Consider the following 18264-nt stretch of genomic DNA (forward strand, 5'->3'; position numbering starts at 1 on the left):
ATATAAATATATATAATATATTTTCATTTATTTGTGTACGTATATATACATTTTATATATATATACATATACAAATAAATGAAAACTACATATATACTGAATATATATATACATACATATAAACCGTATATATATAGATTTGTATATACTGTATATATATATATATGTGTGTGTCGTTTTTATTTCTCCCCTTCTTTTATATGTATATATATATATATAAAGATAGTGATATAATTAATTTTTTAATACATATATACTGTATATATACTGTTTATATGTATATATATATATGTGTGTGCAGTTTTTATTTCTCTGCTTCTTTTATACATATACATATAAATGTGTATATATATACATTTATATATATATATATATATATATATATATATATATTCATAATTAAGCAAAAAGGTACGAGAGGCAGTACTGAATCGTCAATAATGACCGCTTTCCTCCCTTGAAGCATGTTTTTAGTTCACATTTAGCTCTTGGTATTAAATGATATGCATTATGCATTATGTAATTGTATATATAATATTGGTGAGATTTAGGACCCACGACTCCAGTCCTGTGGATCCATTTATAAAGAGGAGCAGACGTGTATATGGAACACTGGAGTTTTAATTATTTTCATTTATTTCATTGCAGAAAAGGTTGTGAGCTCCCGTTGACCACGTCATGTTCACGGGGAAATGAATGGATGTATAAAATAAAAATGAATCAATTTGAATTAGAAGTTGAGGAAGAGGACCACCGGTCCTCGATGCTCATCAACCATCGTGCAGCAGTTTCACACATCAAAGGCCCATGATCATCATGCATCAGAAACCGTTTGGTTATATTTGTTCAACCGACAGCGCTCCGGGTTCCTGACCTGACCGTAGTGACGTCATCGTTATCACAGACCTCAGCAATGAAGTTCATTTGGTGACAACAGTGTTATTAGATGCAGAGAAGGGAGGAGCTAAACTCAGAGATAAAATAATGCCACCTCAAAGAATGATTTATAAGAGGCCATTTAAAAGATCAATGAACGGCATTAATGCCAAATCTCAGTCTGAGTGTAGCTGTCAGGTGTAAACCTGTGTGTGTGTGAGTGTGTGTGTGTGTGTGTGTGTGTGTGTGTGTGTGTGTGTGTGTGTGTGTGTGTGTGTTCTGGGTAAATAGAGTCTTCATTTCAGCTGTTAGGACATCACGAAGCGTTTAAAGAAGCATCACTCGCATCCCAAATCTAACAAGCGCCACACTGTCCCGCGCTGTTATTGATGACTCGTTGGCTGCTGCGGATTTATATTCCTCTTCATTTGAGAGTGAAGTGAGCCTAAGCAAACCCTAAATTGAGCATAACGCGTCGCCGCCTGGGGAGTCGCCGGTGACTCCCTGCCAGCGGCGATGTCGCCGCTAAGTCGCTGAGCCATCGGCAAACTGCTTTATTACGCCCAGCGCCATCAATCTCCACGCATCGAGGACGGCCAGCTTCAATACGGCTACGGTCAGACTCTCGGCCCGCCGCAGAAAAAGTTGCTCTCGATTGATTTTAGAATTTTTTTAAGCCGCTTTCCAAAAAAAGAAGAAGCAGCGAGTAGGAAGATGGATTCATCATCATCATCATCATCATATCGGTTGCAGGAGGTGATTATCTGACCGGCATGTTAATGAGAAGGGAGCCTGGTCGGGGGGTGAAAGAGCATCGCACCCGCCTCGGCAGGGAAAAGGGGAGGAGTCACAGAGACTGAAGACTAAAGGAAGGCAAGAGGACGCGGAGAATGTCAACGTGTGTTAGAAACATGGATCTCATTCAGTTAATTGATCTTTCTCATCTCGGTGAGGGATGCGTTCTTTTTCCTGTGGCTCCGCCCCTTTGCTGCTCCGGTGTCGGTGTTGACGCCTCCACACAGAGGGAGATGTCTCCGGGGGGGGGGGGGGGGGGGTTATGTTGCATCACACAGACTTCTGTTCTTCAAATGAAGCCGACGTTCATCTCATGTACAAAGGACCCGCTCCCCCTCTCGCTCTCTCTCGCTCTCTCTCTCTCTCTCTCAGTACCACCTCCTGTGTTTTCCTCTGATGTGATGGTGTCGTCGGGTGTTTGCTGACGGACAGGCAGGAGGAGTGATGATGTTATCTCCGGGTTGTCTCGTCTCTGTCGGCGCGTTGCGACCAAACCGCGGCTGTCGTTCTAACTCAGTGAGATGCACCGAGACCCCCCGACTGCTGCCCTGTCACGGCTTCACTCTCAGTCCCATAGACCCACTTCAAACCTCTCTCTCTCCCACCTCACTGACGATCACGCCAAGATCTGCCTCCTGATTCAGGATGAATTTCGCATCACTAACAGCCCCACATGAACAATGCTTTACTCTTGACCTGATGGTAAAGCAACAGATTATGTTTAATTCCTCTTATCCTGAAGTTCTTCCTGGTATTTGTGTCTTAAAGGTTGTGCTTGGCCTGTATATAGCATACAGTATATGGAATAGATAGATACTATGGGATGTGCATCCTGGATGCTCCAATCCCACCAGGTTGTATGAAGTGTTGTTGGCCTTTAGGGGCCACTGAGGGTCCTTAAGGTCACATGTGGGCCACAGACCAGTGAGAAGACCTCCAGAAGTCTCGTGGCATTCCACTCAGTGGGTCATGGGGACCGTCTGGAGACAAGTTCAAAGAAAACCTGGTCTCACGTCAGGCCAAATAAAATCATAGAAAAAGAAGAAGACAGTTTTAGAGAGAAGTTTGAGTCTGATCTTTTCCCACACCTCCTCGGGTCGGTGGGACGTCTTGTCAAATGGTCGGACGCAGCCCTCTGAGACCAGTCCGAGGCTCTAACTCCCACTCAGCCTAACAGGCTCAATAAATGGCATTAATTGCTCAATCTATGGGAAGCAGACTTCTAGTTTTGAGGTAAAGCTTTGACCCTTTCAGTAAAAAGCCACGGGGTCAACCTGCATCAACAGGGGGATGTAATATGTAGGTCGGTTGAATGTTTAATGCGATTGATTCTAACACTTGAGGAGGTTTCCGCGATGTGTCTCGTGATGGTTTAAGGCTCAAAACCAGAACACGGACGTGCACATCCTGACGAGCTTCACCACGACTCAGACCGGTCCACCCAGAGAGCCTCACTAACCAGCTGTTCCTTCCCCCGCTCTCCCTGCAGGGTAACCAAGAGGCCCCAGCTCCCCCTGAAGCCATGGCCCAACCGTTCCCACCGGCCCAGTACCCCCCTCCACCACAGAATGGCATCCCAGCGGAGTACGCCTCGCCCCATGCCCACCCGCCCGCGGACTACAGCGGTCCGAGCACGGTGGCCGAGCACGCCCTGGCGCTGTACACGGCGGCGCTGACGCAGAGCGAACAGGCGGGAAACGACAGCAGCAGCCCCGCCATCACGGCCAACACAGTAACGGTGAGTCCCATGCGGAGGGCGGGGGGGGGGGGGGGGGGGTGCACTGTTCACGTCATGCATTCTTCTCATAGCCTGCAGGCGGTTGGGGAGGTGTGGGAGGAGATAGTTGACGTTGGACTCCTACACAGCACCTGTCTGCCCTCGGTGCGGTCTCACAGGTGCATTCCACCGTGGCTGCTGCAGAGTTCAGTGGCGTCCGCGTCAGACCTGCATTTGGAATTATAATCGTTCACTTATTGTTGATCGATAAGGTTGTTGTTGTTGTGGTTTTTGTTGTTGTTACAGTGGCCATACAGTTGAAAAGTAGGATCTCACTACAGAATGCAAAGGAATGCTCTCAGGGACACCTAACATGCTTATGATTTAGGATTATTATTTTCGGGTTTGGAGATCGTTGTCTGAGACAGAGGCAACCGCCAGCTGAAGCTCTCTGACTCTAGTCCATCTTTCTGGAAGTCCTTTGATGCCACGTGAATCCAAAAAATTAAAAATGAGCCCATCCTCTGCTCCTTACAAAGCTTTACAACATAGAACATACATGAAACACGAGAGAAAATGACATCAAAAAGATAAACAGAATCATGAGGGAGGATATTTATATTTTAAGAAGTGTTCAAATGCATGCACTATATATATATACGGACAGCATTCACAGGCTATATATATATGTATATTTATATATATATATATATATGTATCTGTATAGTCCGTGCATGCATATGGACACTTTGGACATATATAGGACATATATATTCACACTTTTCCACGTGCAGCAGGGACAGATGTCACTGATAAATGAGCCAAATGTGAGCACAGAAGTGCAGAGACACACACACACACACACACACACACACAGCCGCGCTCAGGACGTCCACACCGTCGTTAGCTGCACCGCCGCTTGTCTCTCGTTGAGGAGCCTTCAAGCTGTCAGGGCCAATCAGAACGGAGCACACTGGGAAGACGTGGGCGCTCCCGACAGTGACGGCGTGCGGAGTCGAAGGCTCCGAACAGTCAGCATTACTGGGACTGTTTCACCGGCTGTCAGCGGCTGAAACTGCTACTGTCAGGAGCCGTCGTTACTGCGGGATGAAGGAGGAGGCACACGTGAGGCCTAAGAGGCACTTACTACATCTACTGTCACAAAGCACACCGGCAGACCCATACATCACATTCATACGCTGTTGTTGCTTCTCACTACCAGACTCATTGGAGCCCATCAGCGCTGCTTCTGGCCTCCGTGGACCTGGTCTTCATTTGTTCTCACCAGAGGAGATGTTTGAAGTGTTTCCTTATTTATTTTCAACAATATGCTTTTTGAGAACAATGTAACGTGTTGCCCCGCTGCGATACTGCGTGTGGTGTAGATACCAGTTGCAGTTGGGTAAATATATATATATATATATATTATATTGTTGAATCAGAGTTGTTATTTTCAGACGCATATCTTGATGATACATTAAGTGGTTAGGAATTAGGAATTAGTGAGCGGATGGATCTGCAGCCTTTGCTCAGCTGTCCTCGGGGGACTTCAGCGAGCGGTTTCCCCGTCCCCGTGTATTTCTCCGGCCGTCCTCCCGACTTCTGGCCGATGACCTTTGACCTCTTCCCCGCGGGGTGCTGCGAGAGGGTTTTGGTCGGACGCTGCCGGACGCTGCTCCTGGTCTCCGGGGTCCTCGTGTTTCACCGACGCAGCGTTGTGCACGGTGTCAGTCACAGCGAGACCACCTTCAGAAAACAGAGACGGGGGTTAAAGATGGAGCCGAGTTTACTTTCTTGTCTCCTTTCAAGTGCCCGTGGGTGTGTGTGTGTGTGTGTGTGTGTGTGTGTGTGTGTGTGTGTGTGTGTGTGTGTGTGTGTGTGCTCTAATCCCTGGTGAGGAAAGGCTCTGTAGCAGCCTAACCGTGTGTAATCTACCCGTCTGGCAGCGCTCCCATCTGATAGCTTCAATTATAGGCTTGGGAAAGGGGCACTGCTGAGCTCAGCAAGTCTCTCACACACACACACACACACAGATATGCACACATGTTCACTCAAAAACACAGTAACGACACATCTGGGAGATCTAAGTGGGTGTGTAATCAGGTGGAGGAGTTTGGGGCGTTTTGGGCAGCTTGTGAGGCTGGGAAGAGGGGGGGGGGGGGGCTTGGTGGGGTAGATTAGTTCTTTACAGCTTCACACACACACACACACACACAGAGACTGCACAGCTCAGTACTGTCTCCGTGGTGACAGTGGAGGAAGCTGGGGCTGCTTGTGTATGATAATGTTTATGTAATTATTTCTCCTTCCCGCCTGACTACACACACACACACACACACACACGCCATGATGGTGGAGGCATGGCGACCACGGAGAGGGGAAGAAGTGCACAGAGGGATTGGAGCTCTTTGAATGTGGCGGGAGGAGGCTTAGCGCCTTAGAGCCGCTCCATCCCGTACCATGCTAAGCTTAATGAAAGACTACAGCGGCTCCACGTGCTAACACACACGCTGAGCGGGATCAACAAGGGAAACACACTCTGTGTGGGGATTGAGGGACGCATACTGTGTAATGCTGAGTTCACACCACCGGGGAGGGGCCTGAGCGCCATGTAGATACCACCACAATGTTCAGAGCTTCTCCCCGGTGTTTCTGTCCGTCGGCATTCACCGTCTTGATGAAGCCACAGGTCGGCTCAGGTCACCGTGAAGCCACGATAACCCAAACGGCTGGGATTTTATTAAACGGAATAAAAGCATGTTGAAATAACGAGATAATGAGGCTGATTCGTAGTCTGGGTCGTTGCTTTTTAGATGCTTCTGTTCAGGGCTATGCTATGCTATGCTACGCTAACACTGTAGATGCTCAACAATACACAGACACAAGGTTCACCGTGAGGATTATCAACATGATGTAAAGAGTTTTAATGTCACAGAGAAGCTCATTGGCCGAGGCCTGAGAGACGGGGCGTTTAACCACTGAGTTGTGTAGAGTGTGTACTAGTGTGTAGTGTGTAGTGTGTTGAGTGTGTACTATTGTGTAGTGTGTACTAGTGTGTAGTGTCGAGTGTGTATGGTGTAGTGTGTAGAGTGAAGAGTGTGTACTAGTGTGTACTAGTGTGTAGAGTGTCGAGTGTGTATAGTGTACACTCAGAAAAGTTTGACCATTGTCTACTCAATAAAATTAAGGCAACAAAGTGACAATTAATATAATTGAATAGAATTTAATACTTCATCTTTGATTAAAAACTATTGATTTAATTAAGCACATTTAAACAAAATATTAAATACAAATATGTTGGATTTACTAATAATATGGCAAAGGTTGAGTAAATCCAAATCAATTATACAGGGGAAATGATTAATATTTACTAGGTATTCAAAAGAAAGTAATTTAGATATACCAAATAGCTGTGAAAAAGTAATTTAGATTTACTAATTATGTGGATGAAATTGATTTCCATTTACTAAATATCCAGATAGCAATTTATATTTTCTAATTTTATTGGTGAAAATGATTAATATTTACTAGGTTTTAAAAAAAAAAGTAATTTAGATATACCAAATAGCTGTGAAAAAGTAATTTAGATTTACTAATTATGTGGATGAAATTGATTTCCATTTACTAAATATCTGGATAATACTGATTTGGATTCAATAAATAAAATAAGTTACAACTCAACTTGGAAGAATGTTACTTAATTCAACACATTTAAACTGAAATTTTTATTTATCTTTACATAAATACATTTTGCAAATCAACTTATAATTGGTACCACATGACTTAAAATCTATGTAATGTTATTGATTGTCACTTTGTTCGCATATTTTTTTTAAATGTAGAATCTACTTAATATCATGCCTTCTTTTTGCAAGAATGTACTGAGGAACAGTTGACAAATTACCACATTTAGGACAACAGCAGTTAAACATTTATTTGTGCAACTTTGTTGACCATCTTTCAAAAACATTTGTGTAAAATGCCAAAATACAAAGAAATCCTGGTGTACACAAAAGAATCACAGCAGCAAGCCCTTCAAATGAGAATGACAAATTGGATGTTTCTGAACAACCCTGAATGGTAAATAACTGCAGCACTGAAACTCAGACAAAGCCTCGAAAAAAACCATGTGACTGTAAACGCACTGTAAAAAAAAAAAACTCATTGGGTCCAGACTGAAGACAGGTAGGGACAAAATCTCATGCCGACATGATGTTCAGGAAACTGGAACTTAAGGCAGGAGTAGTCATCATTACTGCTTGAAGACTCACAGGTCAACGGTTGTCTGTGGGCTGACATGATTCTCTCTACAGCCAGAAAAAAGACAAAACAGAAAAGATTAACAATAATATAACTTTAAATAGCATTTACAACATGACTAGGTGGTTCGAACAATAAAAATGTATTCTGTTGTTAAATTAAGACACTGAACTTAAAACAACTTACTCCCGTTTATCCTTGACAACTTGTATCCGATCATGGGTCACACTAGTGGAACAGCAAAGAAGGTGTTGAGGTTCATGCTGGTAGTCGTAATCACACCTAAAAAGAAAGAGTAAGGGGATAAAGGACAAGGGGAGGACATACATCCTCTTCAGGAAAACCAAAATCATCTCAAGCATCAACTTTTGCTCTTTTCAATGCTAATGTTGTAAATAAAAATGAAAAGGCTAGATTCACACTCAAGTGCCACATGTCGTCATCATGGCGGCCAAGGTTTGATTTCCGGTGGTCCCTTTGCTGCAGATCCTCCCCTGTGGTGCTTGTGTGTCTCTCTAGCTCTAACACAAATAAAGAAAAAAACATCTTAAAAACAAATAATTGCTTGCTTCTGGCATTTAAATGGATTATAATCTCACCGTGTTGCTGGGTGTCATTAAGGTCACGAAGTTGTTCCATCCAAATTGGATTATAATGTCTGAAAGGTGGCAGGAGAAAATAATTAGCATTTTACAATTAACTAATTGTTCTTAATTATCTGTACATAAATGTAAACATTGACTCAAAGGACACTCTTTGGTGACGTCCTCATCTGATAATGTGGACAGTAAATGAAGATTTGATCATGAAACCATCCCCTCACTGGACAGCTCACGGTGCACGGAGCTTCTGAGGAGCTGTGAGCTGTCATGTCCGCCATAGCGCAGTTATAAGCGTCATGTTAACAACAGTCACGTGAACAGAGTCCCGACCACGTCAACAGCATCAAGTTAAGAGCGTCACGTGAACAGAGTCCCGACGTCACGTGAACAGACCTGTACAATAACGTGTCTGGTCACGTGACTGTCCGGACTGACCGCTCCGGTATATGTGAGCTTGTCTATACATGTCTGCGTGGAACCAGTTTCAAAGCACTTCAATAAAATCGTGGTTATTAGATGAAGTGTGTAGCACGTGACCCCTCAGGTGTCTAAACCCACCTGCCACTAATTAACCTATAACACGAGCGTTAGCTAAACATTACCTCAGCTAACATATGTAAAGTAAGCTAATGTTAGCTCGTTCAACACAGAAACCGACAACCTACGTTACATCGACGATGTTAAAGAAACGTGAAAACACTTAACCATCAGATAGCTAAGTTAACTTACTCTTGACGCCCAAGGCGACACAGAAATGCAGAACACCATGCCTCGAATACAAAAGTAGCTACCCGCTAGCTCACACGAGGCTAGCTCAACTCCTCACCAGAGAGCCGAGTAGAAACCTCAGTGTCACTAACGTTGCCCGTTCAATACAACTTTTACTCTCTGAAATTAAATTAAGTTGGCATTCTTACCTCAAGAACAGATGTCATGTCAGGAGGCTGTCGTTCCCTCTGTGGCGTTTCGTGAGTCACTGAAGCCGGAGAGCAGCGCGCAGCTCAAACTGCGGAGAAGTGGCGCGAAACCGGGTTCAACAGTTCAATCTGCTTTTTTTGTGTTGATTGCTGTGATCAGACTGATCACTGCACCTGGCCTCTCCTTTGAACTCTCTCTCTCTCTCTCTCTGTTGGACGGGCTGTCTGTCTGTCTCTGTCTGTGCTGTTTCTTCTCTAGTAACTAGATTCTTAGAATAATACAATAAAATAGTAGGACAGGATATATTACATTTAAGAAGTTAAATAATAAAGGAAATAAAAAATAATAAAAAAATGAAAGTAAATACAGTGTATCTAAGTGTATATAAAGTGAAAGTGGTGCAATGTTCATTGATGTTGTTCAATTTGAGGAGGATCTGGCCAGAGGTGATTTATTGTAAAGTCTAATAGTTGCCAGGAAGGTTCTCCTGTATCTGGAAGTTTCTCCTCTATCAAGAATGTTCTCCTGTATCAGGAATGTACTCCTGTTTGTCCTTGTGAAGCAGAGCTAAAGCAGTCTGTTGGAGAACGTGCTCCGCTGTCCCTGCAGTAGGTGGTGGAGAGGGTGGTCCGGTTCTCCAATATGGACAAACATTTCTTCATGTCCTCCTCTCCACCTGTTCCGGATAGTCCTCTTTGCCAATGATGGAGCCGGCCTTCCACACCAGTTTAGTGAGTCGGTTGGTTTTCCAGTTACAATGCTGCTCCCCAGCAGAGTACGGAGAAGTCCAGAGCACTGGTCCAACAGACTGGTAGAACATCATAACTGAGATTTGTCATATATTACAAACATTTGAGGACTTGTGAACCTTCAAAGGAGTGCAGTTTTTGTCTTCTCGGTTTTAAACCACTACCAAGCAGGGATACTAAGTGCTATATATTGCCAGCGGTTGGGCCCCATTTGGGAGTAGTTACAACCTGGAAAAGAAAGGTAAGCTCTGACATGTTGAGAAAAAGAAGCTAAAATCAGCCCAAACTCTTAACAGGGTCTCAGATTTACAAAGCCACACACCCTCTTCAAGTCCTGGATTTCAGACAGCCAATTAACTATTGTGGGTGTTTTGGAAATTTCACCCCATCACCTCATTGTAGGCCCTGTCTTGAGTGTTTGTGTTCAATCTTGGATATCCAGGACTAATATTAAGGAGATTATGACAATTTTTGCACTTGTCAAAAATATGCGATTATAAGAGAATAAGGCCCAATTTGACCCTTTGGACCTTTTTGGCCCTTAACTTGCAGCTATCAGTCCCAAACTTTAGGGTATTCATATTCAGATGTCCTCTTTAAATCTGAAGATGATCCACATATCTGAGTTGGTGGAAAAATTAACTAAAAGACTGGTTTTAAGGATTTTCCTCGTCAAGATTTTTGAGGCGATTTCACCCCATGACCTCAATGTATTATATTTAGGTAAATATAATATGTAAGACAAATAGGAGGTTAAGGGTCAGTTGGCAGAGTAGTGTGTTTGTGTGTGTGTGTATGTGTGTATGCATGTGTGTGTTTAAAAAGATGTTAGTGTTTCAGAATTTATTTTAATTCATTCATTATCAGTTCTGATTACAAATATTGGACACTGGACACAACAGCAAATACTCACGGTTGCCCTATAATGCTCCTCTAAAGAACAAGTATCAAAACTTATCATTATTTCTTCTACTTTGTACTCTTAAAAAAACTGCAATATGTTTATTGTAATGAAAAAGTGAATTTGTATGTCATTTAAGAAAACTGTAAAATGACTGTATTAATAATAGTCATTTTTCTTTACAAAAATGGGCAACATTTTTTATTTTGTATTATTAGCATAATACTTAAATTAACAGTTGGGTTGTTAATTTACAGATAATGTCTGTAATTTCACCGAGTTTTGAATATAATTTTATTTAATCAATCCTGAAAGCTACCCTGAACCAGAGTAGGTTTGCCGTTCAGAGTAAGGTTACCGGTAACCTAGTTTGCTAAGACTAAATCCAGCTTTATGTACCGGAAAGTCAGGTGTGGCGCAAATTCCTTGGGCGGAAGTGTACGGCGTTTAAAACTGAAGAGTTTCCATTGAGTAGAATTTATTAATTTTTCGACATTGTTGACTTTACTCATAAAATATGATTAAATTCTACTCAATGATTTTGAGCTGATATTATTCAAACAAAAATGAGTAAAATGCAATTGATAAATAATTCAAATTGTATTAAATCAACATAATAATATGCCAAACTCCACACACACATATTTTTTATGTAAAGGTTACTAGTATTTATTGAGTAAATATTAATTGAGCTCAGTCCCACTTTTTTGAGTGTAGAGTGTGTAGAGTGTGTATAGAGTGTAGTGTGTAGAGTGTAGAGTGTGTAGTGTGTAGAGTGTAGAGTGTGTACAAGTGTGTAGAGTGTGTAGTGTGTATAGTGTGTAGATTTTAGAGTGTGTACTATTGTGTAGAGTGTAGTGTGTAGAGTGTGTAGAGTATGTAGAATGTAGAGTGTGTAGTGTGTAGAGTGTGTAGAGTGTGTAGAGTATGTAGAATGTAGAGTGTGTGACGTGTAGAATGTAGAGTGTGTAGAGTGTGTAGAGTGTAGAGTGTGTAGAGTGTGTAGAGTGTGTAGAGTGTGTAGAGTGTAGAGTGCTTCTTCATCACATGGTCCCAGTGTCTCGAGGACTGATACCACTCTCTCTTTCTCACACATGCACACGGGCACATTATCAGTGTGTGTGTGTGTGTGTGTGTGTGTGTGTGTGTGTGTGTGTGTGTGTGTGTGTGTGATGTAATGCTATTATCCTCACTTGCCCGTCTCTCCCTTTTTACTGCTCTCCCTTCAATCAGCACTTAGCCTGCATGCATCTCTGAACCCTCTCACCCTTACTGTTCCCCATGCTCTCTCTCTCTCCCCCCTCCCCCTCCCCCTCTCCCTCTCTCTTTCTGTCTGTGCTGCTACCTTCAGCACTTCTCTCTCATTGATCGGTCGGGTTTAGCTGACATCATCGTTACGTCTCCAGCTCTCTTTTTCCACTCGTTCTATCTGCATCCCTCCATCCCCGTGTTGGACTGATTCATTGTGTGCATCAACTCCTTCTGCTCGCCCAGCTTTCTGCTCCTCACTTCACACAACGCACACACACACAGAGAGAGGGAGAGAGAGACAGAGAGAGAGAGAGAGAGGGAGAGAGGGGGGGAGAGAGAGAGGAACAGAGAGGGAGAGCGAGACAGAGAGAGAGAGGGAGAGACAGAAAGAGAGACAGAGAGAGGGGGGGAGACAGACAGACAGAGACACACACAGAGAGAGAGAGACAGAGAGAGACAGAGAGATAGAGAGAAAGCAAGAGGGAGAGAGAGAGCGAGTGAGAGAGGGGGAGAGAGGTGATCACATGAGGCCAGCCTCACCTGAAGGCTTCCACACAGTCACACACATTAATACCCGTGTGATGCATTAAAGAAGTACCCGTTGTGACCAGCAGGGGGCTTCAGACGATTGTTCACAATAAAGGGCATCTCCTTCCCTTGCATCTTTTCCTCGAAAAGATGCAAGGGAAGGAGAGGTGGATGCAACTAAAGGAATCAAGAGGGAGAGAATTGTTTTTATCTTTTTGTTATGAAGACTGCAACGTGCACAAGTCTCTGTCACCGTTACGCTTCCCCTCAGAAGGCAATATTCATCAGCAACATCAGTTATGGGTTGTTTCACCAGAGAAATGATTGGTTGTCATGTTTCGGGGGATTTAACCAGCATTGAGGCCACCGAGTGCCTCTGGCTGCAGGTCCTACCTGAACCTTCCTGAGTCTGATGGCGGACACTTCCCCACTGTGACCCGGCGTGATGACCTGATTAGAGCGTAGAGTTCAACAGGAAGTGTTGTGTCCAATCAGAGTCTCTTCCCCAGCCCTCATAGTGTGAGAGGTAGCGAGCAGCGTTACAGATACACGTCCTAGCAGGCTGAACTTCATTTATACATTCTACATTCTGTATTCTACATTTTGTATTCTACATTCTGTGTTCTACATTCTGTATTCTACATTTATACATTCTGAATTCTACATTCTGTATTCAAAATGTCTACATTCTATATTCTGTATTCTACATTTTGCGTTAATAACCCTAAAAGGAAAATAGTTTTCACAATTTGAAAAATAATATATATATATATATATACATATATTATATGTATTTTCATTGATGCTCTGATGTGCACCGCTGCTGTGATTTTTGAAATTTCCCCACTGTGGGACGAATAAAGGAATATCATATCATATCATATATATATGCATATATATATTATTACTAGTATTATTATGTTATCATTAGTTTCCCCAATTTGAAAAAAATAATATATAATATCTATATATTATTGTATTTTTTATTATTAGTTTCCAAAATTAAAAAATGAAATAAAAATATCTATTAAAACATGTATTTTTTTTTATATAGATATATATATATAAATATTTTATATTTAAAAAATATATATATATATACATATATATATTTATATTTTCCACAATTTGAATATATACATATATATATTAGGGCTGTCAATAGATTTTAAAAAATTAACTAATTAATTGCATATTTTGAAATTCATTAATCGCGATTAAAAGTTATTTTTTCTTCTAAAGACTAAATCTTCTAAATGAATGAGTAATCACTTCAGACAGCGTGTATTTTAGACACTTGTTTAATTGTATTTTTTTTTAAGACAAAACTTCACACAGAGCTGTGTTTTTAAAGAGGCTCCTACCTATAAAGTGCCAGCGAGGTATGATAAATTGTTTCTTCAGTGAAACATCCAGATTAGTAAAAAAAAGTGTATTTGAGACACCATTTGTACTGTAATCCTTAACATTGAACAACAGCAGAACCAGTGGCCTTGATAAACTGACTGACATTCAAATATGTTAACCCTCTGGAGTCTGGGCTCATTTTCTCCATTTTACAAAAACATGTAAATTCACCTTTTAAAGGCTTTTGCATGTGACGTACCCATGTGTTATACATCAAAAATTCCAGAACAATCTCAGCTCTCTATATAATGAGGCACAATTGTCTTCAGGTACAAGTGAGACAATATATTGCCCAATTCTGTATTGTCGTTTTTTGAGTAGAAATGATGTGGTCTGTCACACATTCACCAAAGTGATAAAAATGGGACTGAGAAATGACTTCATACTGCAGATACAATTTCATGTGGTGTGTGCAAATAAAAAATTACCATTACATTATTTTTTTCAAATAAATATGTATTGTACATAAAAAAATATATATATATTCTACATCATAGACATGTTGAGCAATAGAAAACAGAGCACAACTATTGACACAGACTATTTACAATATGGCTTCACTATGTTAACATCATGTCATCGTGTCATGCTGGTGGTCCTCCGGGGCACGAGACCTCTTTGCTGACCGGGCAGGTGGAGCTGCAGGTGGGGCTGCAGGCGCTGGTGAATTCTCTCTGTAAAAATACAATACTAGTCAGCACCGCGCACACGTAACGGACACCGTGACGGCACACGTAATGGACACATAAAGTTTAGTGAAGACACTTACCCGGGTCCAATTGGACCTCTTCTGGCTGCGTGTTCCTCCTCGTGGCTCTGGAGCTCCTCCGCGGAGGCTCCGCGCTGCTCGCCAAAATCCCTGTGGCTGCTTCCTTGTTGTGAAGTCCTCGCCGTGTTCTCTGGCTTCTCTAACTGACAGATTGCTAATGAGCCTCACCTGTGTGGTGGGTAGGTCCTTTGTGATTTATTGAGTGTTCATTGGATGTTTTTTTCGCAAAATGTTGACAGACAAACGGATTGACAAATCATAAGGGTTTCGTGTGACGAGTACTTTTCCGCGTTAACTGCGTTAAAATATTTTAGTGCAGGGCTCTCAAGTTTTGAAGACAGGCAAGATTGACATATCTATCCAGGATGCTTTATTTTCATTGGTTGCTGGATTAAATCTTACCCAGATACAACAGATAATTTTTTTTTCTGATTGGCAATTGTGGAGCCCATTTCTTTTTTTGGATTGGCTGATAAGTGGCACCTCGCAGCAGAACTCCAGGGAGCGCTTGATTCCTCCACGGTGAGGGCAGCGCAGCTCATGTTTAAAACATTACAATATTAAATAGCCAAGTTTTTTTTCAGCGTGATAAATACGATGTGTGGCGGGAGTGCGTGACTAAAGACCGAAATGCGTGACTGTCACGCTCAATGCGTGACACTTGAGAGCCCTGTTAGTGTGTTAATCGCGGCCAAAATAATCGCATAGATTAACGCGTTAATGCTGACAGCCCTAATATATATATATATATATATATATATATATATAAACATATATTGGTCTAGATATATTTTCAAATTGTGGAAACTATTTTCCACATTATAGTTTTGCATAAGTTCTTGACAACACAATGGTTAAATAAAGTATTGCTCCTCTTTTCCCCACGAGGAGTGAACACGATCAGATAGCCAAACAGCGATGTGAGTCCAGTGGCTCATCTCCGGCCTTCATAGAGTTAAACCTCCACTGACCCCTTCACGTCACACACTCCTCGACTTTCTTCATATTTCAGTTCCTCTATCATATCCGATTCAATGGTTTCGATGTGAAACATCCAGCTGAACGCCCTTGCTTCTCACTTATATTGTTGACGTGACAGCAGCTCACCTGTGTGTGTGTGTGTGTGTGTCCTGCAGCAGGCGGAGGAGGTGGTACAGACGGAGATTTCCCAGCAGCTCCACCTGCAGCCCAGCGACTCGTCGGAGAAGCAGCAGCCCAAGAGGTTACACGTCTCCAACATCCCCTTCCGCTTCCGAGACCCCGACCTGCGGCAAATGTTCGGGGTGAGAGGACACCTGCACCACACACACACACACACACACACACACCACAGCTTTATTCTACTGAGATACACGATACAGGGCCCTGGTATCATCCAGTCGGCTTGAGGGCGCGGTGCAACACTCCTGCTCGAGATATAAAAAATGGAATGCGACGTTAGAGTTGTGAAAGTAAATGATAACCGAAGGTTGAGGAGCAATGTGAGCAGACGGCGTATCTGTTCACCTCTCGTGGTTGTAATGTAGTATCTGGTTTCATTGATGAAGATTAAGAACAATGGAAATGATTGAATATATAAATGTCTGTAAATTGCCAGTGAATGAAGGCGTCAGTATTCATTCATTCACAAGCGGATCTCCGGCATGTGTCGGGTGACGTTAGCTACAGTGACACGGACAACTCAAAGGGGCCGTGCGGCATCTCGGGGCATTGGGCTAAATGAGAGGCGGGGCTTGTAAAATTATATTCCGAGCAGGAAGTGAGCGGTGCATTTGACTTAGAGTGTAACCCGAGCTCCATCCCACTCCTCTCCAGCCAGCGTCCATGCTCTGTGAATAATTCACACTTTACCTCTGTTTGACCCCGAGCCCAAATTAGGCTATATGCTTATTAATGTTTCATCTTCGCTGTCCGTCCGTAAGTAGTGCTTGGACCAGTTCCAGTTGATGGGAAAAGCGCCTAATTCTCGCTTCTTTTGTGTGACCTTGAAAAAGTTTCCTTAAAATGACCTTTGACCCTTCCCATGAAACCCTCTGGATGATGACTGATTGGTTGGGTAGACGGTGAGTGACAGTGGACATCACTACTTGCATTCATTTTACTGTAACCGTGGCCATGGTAGTGTGTGTGTGTGTGTGTGTGTGTGTGTGTGTGTGTGTGGCGAGCTTGTTAAGAAACTGCCTGTGTAAAGTGTTTACTGATGATGTATTTTACATGCACACAGTAACACACAGGTACATTACTGAGTATAGATTTACTGACACAAATCCAGCGCAAACATTTCATATAATTGGTGGCTGGAGATGCACCCCCCCCCCCCCCGCTTCCGACACCACCATCCTCTCCTCCAGTGGAATGGAACATCTGATCCCGCAGTGACCTTGTTCCACAGGCACGGGCGGGTGGGGGGGGGGGGCTCAGAGCTCCTGATGTGGAGAGAAGAGGAGGGGATGAAGGGGATGAAGGGGATGAAGGCCCATCAGCGCAGACACAATTAATGGGATTCCTCAGTGAGGTTAAAAGGGAGTTTATCCTCATTAGGAGTATACAGGGTGACAGTGGAATGTGTGTGTGTGTGTGTGTGTGTGTGTGTGCGCGTGTGTGTGTGTGTGTGTATGCGTGTCATAAAGCTTTTTCAAAAGATGAAAGTACATAAAACTGATATTCACAGAAAAGACAAAAAGGAATGACCACCATTAACCACGTTCTACTCATTAGTGTGTTACGGCCAATTGAACATGTCGGTCACACGTCAGAATAAGAGACTCGTCCATTTTATAAAGAAGGAACAATGGCGGTCTGACGAGACTAGACTAGAACTTAAAATAACTTAACAGATTGTTCACCGTATGAAATGCAGAGAAATCAGTTGATGGCTTCATATATACTACATATATATCTTCAATAACATCACAAAAGACTATGAATGATTCGTTTCTCAGTGGCCATAGCCATTCTGACATCATGGCTCTGATGGACATAAAACTCCACCGAGGAAAGATGAACACTTAGAGGAAAAGTTTTGAATCTCATTCTGACTTCTCAAACTACTTGTTCCTGTCACTGCATCAGTTCAGACCCAGTGGCTTTGAGGGTTTCCTCCCCTCACACACCACCTCTTCTCCTGTCTCCCTGCTAATGGTCCGACTTCCAGGAGTAATGGTGGTGGTCCAGATTCCATCTGGGCTGCAGCACCACTGTCCTCCATTCACCTAAAATGGGACTTGTGAGCCACCGGCTCCATCTCCCATTACGGTTCTGCTAGACTACCACAATGCAAACAAAGGCAATAGCGAGGGCATTACCGCAAATGGAATTCTGTGTCATTCCGGCAAAAGCTGTAATAGAAAAGCAATACGGGCGTATTAAACAAAGCCACATAAAGAAGTTCAATCAAAGGTGGTGCCGCCGCCAGCCGCAGGTCTATCTCTGGGAAGTGCACAACGACACGCGGCGGCACTCCGTCAAACACCTTTCGGAAGTCCGGCTCG

The 18264-nt window shown here is 42.9% G+C and overlaps 1 protein-coding gene and 1 long non-coding RNA gene across 7 annotated transcripts in view; one reads left to right on the forward strand and one right to left on the reverse strand.

Annotated features, from left to right (window-relative positions):
* Positions 1–18264, forward strand: part of LOC130203340 (RNA binding protein fox-1 homolog 3-like) — a 178728-nt gene that overhangs the window by 119108 nt on the left and 41356 nt on the right. For both annotated transcript variants that reach the window (XM_056429426.1, XM_056429425.1), the window contains exons 2-3: positions 3161–3409; positions 15910–16056. In XM_056429426.1, coding sequence (XP_056285401.1) covers positions 3194–3409; positions 15910–16056 — 363 coding nt within the window. In that variant the 5' untranslated portion in view covers positions 3161–3193. The remainder of the gene's footprint in view (positions 1–3160; positions 3410–15909; positions 16057–18264) is intronic.
* LOC130203342 (uncharacterized) lies at positions 7308–9340 on the reverse strand. 5 transcript variants are annotated; one of them, XR_008833492.1, is made up of 4 exons: positions 9168–9340; positions 8248–8306; positions 7835–8169; positions 7308–7695 (listed from the first exon to the last, which is right to left on the reverse strand). It is a non-coding gene; the product is annotated as an uncharacterized LOC130203342 (long non-coding RNA). The 5 variants fall into 5 exon arrangements; XR_008833493.1 differs by lacking the exon at positions 9168–9340 and adding an exon at positions 8980–9118; XR_008833490.1 differs by lacking the exon at positions 9168–9340 and having other exon boundaries at positions 7835–7930; positions 8069–8169; positions 8248–9114.

This window comes from Pseudoliparis swirei, chromosome 13, assembly GCF_029220125.1.
Source record: "Pseudoliparis swirei isolate HS2019 ecotype Mariana Trench chromosome 13, NWPU_hadal_v1, whole genome shotgun sequence".
Classification (NCBI taxonomy): Eukaryota; Metazoa; Chordata; class Actinopteri; order Perciformes; family Liparidae; genus Pseudoliparis; species Pseudoliparis swirei.